A 4,769-nucleotide genomic window follows, 5' to 3' on the forward strand; every position below is an offset into this window, starting at 1 on the left:
TCTCCCAGAACTAAATTCTTCCTTTGGACAGGTTACAAAGGCAACCATGCTAAGCTACCCTGAATTTTTATTCTCATCTTACTTCCATTATAAAGGCAAGTAGTTGTGTTCTTGTTAGAAATTTTGGAAGTTAGAAGATACTGCAACATGGTATGAGCAACTGTAAGAGGAAATAAGGACACATGCAGGTAGCTGGTTTTAAAATTCTACACTTCCTTTCAAAAGGTTTAATAGCATTATCTTAATTAATCCTACAAACCACAGAAGACTGTCTGAAATACAGAACAATCAAATAATATAATGACCCTCCCAGCAAACTTAAACATTATACAGTTATATTCTTGTCTTTCTCAATACAGAACAGTCATTCCAGGTGAGCAGCTGGCTTTTGAAACCGTCAAGGCTTGGGGCAAAACTACATGCAACAAAATGAAGTGTTAACACTAAACTCACATTTTCTTTGTATTTTCATTTAAAAATTTGAGGTGCCTATCAATCTGTAACTTCTGTTCTTATAAGCAACTATGTTTACTATTTATTTTGCCTACAGATTTCACTGAAACATTTTAACATACAACAGCAGGGCCCCAAACATCCCTGACAGAGAGAAGCAGAAAAGCCCTCAGTTTAAATATTTTCTCCTCTATTTGTCTGTTGAACAAACTTTAAGTTCCTGGAGTTTTTCACTTAGATAGGTAGTATCTGCCTCTGTCAGATTTTCTGAATCAGACAGATTTTCAAGGAATCTGGTTCCCGCACAGGGCTTTCCTGTTATCGGATCTATAACATTTCCAACCTTGAAAACAATTTCAGCCAGTTCATGTTTCACATGTTTGCTCCTTCGCTCAGGCAAAGCTTTCAGAAGAACAATGTCTCCAACAACACATTGCTGCAATGGATCATGGGCAAAATAGGTTTTTCGTTTGTTAAAGAACTGTAGAAGGAAAAAAGGAAACCTTGGTATTAGATTTCAAAATTAAGCAATTGGCAAATATATAGTTAATGTTAAACAAACTATATTTCACTAAGAAGTCTTATGCATGTCTTTAATGAGATTCAGTTTAGATCATGAAGAGAAATGCAACTGTGCACTCTACTGCTTTTCCAAAGAAAGCACAGCACTATGCTTCCCTGACAGTCTCTCTGGTCAGGATGTTGTTGCCACCTGAGCCTGTAGAAAAGGAGACAGGGAAGAAAAAGCCAAGTACAAAAAGCTGTTCATAGTGCACACAGGGATACAGGTAAAAATAACAAGCTCTTCACTCCAACACAGATTCCCTTTCCTAGCATCACCACTTCCCACTGGCCTCTCTGCTCCCTAGTTCTGCTGTGTTAGCCTTTCCTCTCCTTAGCATGCTTCACATCAACACTGCTTGTTGAGTGATAAACACAAAGCTCGTATAGCACATCACAGTACAGATTCAAACACAAAGTATGTTTACAATGATGCAAGCAGATAAACTGGTACAAAATTTATTGTAAAATTAATATTAACATCAAGTTTCTAAAACAAAGCATACTCCAAATCAATACGAAAAATTAAATTTAAGGGTGAAACAACAAAAACTTACCTTTTCAACTCAGATCAAATGAAGTGCATTAACTAAGCACTTCAAAGAAACACATTTAACAGATAATCTATATGGAAGTGTCCTCACAGCACACTGTTTTTCATCCTTTGCAGTCATCCCACAGCCAAACCATTACACATGTTCCTTAAGGAACCTGCACTGTAAAGAGCTGTCAGAAATTCTAACAGTAAATCAAAAAAACTTTTCTCCACACAGTACAAAAATTGTCATGCAAAACAAGTTGTTAACCAGCTTTTACCTTTAGTAAGTAAGGATCTAGCACAAGCCTTGTCACTCTCACTTTGGCAGTTTTCTGCATTTTGGTTCCTATGACTTTCCCTCCTATCCATTTTGCATGGACAGCTCCACGTGGTACAGACATTGTTTAGGTATGGTCATCCAGTGCCTGGCAACAAGCAAGCAGATGTTATTGTAACAGAGAAATAACCAGTTTCTGATCAATACCAACATTATGATTTCCCTTTCAGACTAACAGCTTCATTACGAAAAACAGGGTCGATAGAAGCCGTTCACAACTCCATATATTGCACTGTCTCAGCCTTGGTTTACAATATCAGGCAGCATGGGAACACACCCCCGTTATCAGGGGAAGTCACTTCAGGATAGCAGTAAAAATGGACTTAATAGTTTGAGGATGAGACCTTATCCCACAAGGTCCAGAAAATTCCTCTCAACCATACCAATTGTCACACAAGACAGAAATGCATAGCTGTGGAAACTATTATTAATTTAACTCCTATTCCAACAGCTCTTTTTGCTGCAGACCTGTTAATCAGGTCTGTATATGACCAAAACAGGGAGGAGTCTATAGCTCCTAGTCAGAATGTCATTTGCTTCTGTGTAGCTCATGATTATTAGCAAAGCTGATAAAACTTTAGGAAGCTAATAAACTTCTCAAAGCATAAATGACATATCAAAGAGTTATCTGACCTACACTAAGTGTAATCACTTTTGAGTTAGTTCTTTCCTGTAAGAATTATACTCCCTTATTTGTTTCGTTTAATTAGGGCCAGCTTTCCATACCACTCTTACAAGTATCATGGACAAAATAGCTAGCTAAACATTAGAAGACCTGAACCAATATTAATCCTGAAGACTAACAGCCTTTTTCTCTCCCACCCAGCTATACTATTAAGCACAGGTGACACCTGTTGGAGCCTCCATCTATCAATTCTGTAACACTATTAGACACTTGCTTTGATGTTGCAACACATCAAAAGAAAAGTTCAGGCATACAGAAACACATCTACAGGACTAAGTGCTTCAAGCAGCAAAGCTTGGGGCTGCTTTTACCATCCTTGACTCTGCTCTCTGATCCATGGGGCTGGAGATGATGGTCGGTGGGAGAGGCCCTCCTACAGAGCAGGGCTAACCACCAGCAACCACACAGCGACCACCCAGGGAGAGGCAGACATGGACAGAACAAGCAACACCCACAAAGCACAAGGCAGTTACGAGGAAGACAGGAGACAGAGAGCCAGGCTAGGTGTATCTCATATGGAAAAAGAGAATAAAACAGGAAGCTCAAGCAGATTAGGAGCCTCCCCTCCTACCCCCGGATCCCCACAGCCCTCCACCCCAGGCCCGGCCTCAGCGACCCCCCCACCGGCAGGGCTGAGGGAGAAGCCCTGGGCCACAGGTGCTGCATCTCGGCTCAGCCACCTCTCAGAGAGCAGCCCCAGCTCACGGAGTACCCGCTACCCAGCCATCCCCCTCCCAGACCCCGCAAAGCCACCCCTCAGCCCCCCTCACCGCCTCCACTCCCTCCACCGCGCCTCAGGGGCCTTGAGGAAACTGGGCCGGAAGGAGCGGAGCCGAAGCAGGAAGAGCCGCTCAGCGGAGGGGCGGGGACTCCTGGGGAGGGTTTAAAGGCGCAGGCAGCCAGGTTGGGCGCCTTAGTGGTGAGGGGCGGGCTATGGGGTCTGTGTGGGCTCTGTGTACAGCCCCTGAGGCTGCCTCAGCCGGCAGGGGGAGATGCAAGCTGATGGAAATGAAGGTTTTCTTCCTCTCCCAGGCTGAGCGGGGGGCCAGGGCCCTGCCCAGGCCTGCAGCCAGGGGAGGTGGGGGAGCAGCTTGGGCCCTATTTCCCCTGGGAGCTGCTGTCTGTGGGGAGGCTCCCTGAGCCTCTGGTGCTGTAGGCTCACAGAGCTCCATCCAGCCTGACTTTAATTGTGAACAAGTGATGGGAGTACTATATTCAGCAGCAGTTAATTGTGTGGTGGGGCTGGACCCAGTCTGCAGCAGGCCTCGGCCTGGAGGCCCTGGAAGGAGGTGAGGAGGCTGTGGAGTGAGGGCTGAGGTGCCCCTTGACACCCTAACTTCTAGGGGATGAAGTGCTTTGTCTTGTTCAGTCTTTTCTTGTGAGTGCATGGCACTAAGGTCTGCTTGCCCAGGAAGGAATTTTGTGTTTTCCACCTGCTATTAAATCAATGAGACAAATCTTGAAGGTTTTCTATGTAAATCTGGAATAGTCGTATGAAATGAGAGCTGGCCTGTTGCCCTTGCTTATCCATACTCTGATAGAAATTCAGTTTCTGTAAACCTGTATCTAAAGTGGAGGGTTGAGAAAAACCTTTGAATAAGGGCAAAAAAAGCCCTAGCTTTGCCATTGCATTTGAGGTAATATGTTCCTGGCAGCCCATGAAGCCTGGGGTATCTGTTCCTGTGACTTCAGGCAGAGGCCATCCCCTTTTTTTTTTATTTAAATGTGTTCACTTATCTTTTTTCTGCTGGCAAGTATTTTGGCTGCTGCCCACTTTTCAGGCTTGTTCTCTTTAGGCATTATTGTCCCATTATCTCTCACCCCAGGAAGAGGGCAGGTAGGGAATCATATTTACTTAACAGGACAACTGCTGCCACTGTGTAGCTTCCCTTTTTAAAACAGCTGTGTATGGTGAGAAAAGGCTGTTGGAGACACTGTTGAAGTAGTTTGATCAAATACTATCAAAGGAGTTATTTGCAAGGTCATTATCAGTTCTTACAGATATCCAAGTCAAGATTCATGGCTCTTATTTTAGTGCATTGTTGCTTGAATTACAGTGGAGAGAAGTTGGGAGGAGTCTTGCTGGCACAGGCAGGAAACGGTTAAGAGCCTTTCATATCACCTGGGAAAGCAATCCTTTGATTTTTCAGAGGGCGCTAACATGCTGCAGTTCGTAGGAAACAAAGGAAAGGGGA

General features: G+C 43.9%; 1 protein-coding gene across 1 annotated transcript; it reads right to left on the reverse strand.

The window, feature by feature from the left end:
* Positions 1–452: 452 nt before the first annotated feature.
* Positions 453–3,410, reverse strand: MRPS17 (mitochondrial ribosomal protein S17). The gene is made up of 3 exons (XM_010081335.1): positions 3,348–3,410; positions 1,831–1,977; positions 453–934 (listed from the first exon to the last, which is right to left on the reverse strand). Exons 2-3 carry the CDS (start codon positions 1,951–1,953, stop codon positions 644–646), a joined length of 414 nt encoding a protein of 137 aa, XP_010079637.1. The 5' UTR covers positions 1,954–1,977; positions 3,348–3,410; the 3' UTR covers positions 453–643.
* Between the last annotated feature and the right edge of the window lie 1,359 nt (positions 3,411–4,769).

The sequence above is a fragment of the Pterocles gutturalis genome, unplaced genomic scaffold, assembly GCF_000699245.1.
Source record: "Pterocles gutturalis isolate BGI_N339 unplaced genomic scaffold, ASM69924v1 scaffold19704, whole genome shotgun sequence".
Taxonomy (NCBI): domain Eukaryota; kingdom Metazoa; phylum Chordata; class Aves; order Pterocliformes; family Pteroclidae; genus Pterocles; species Pterocles gutturalis.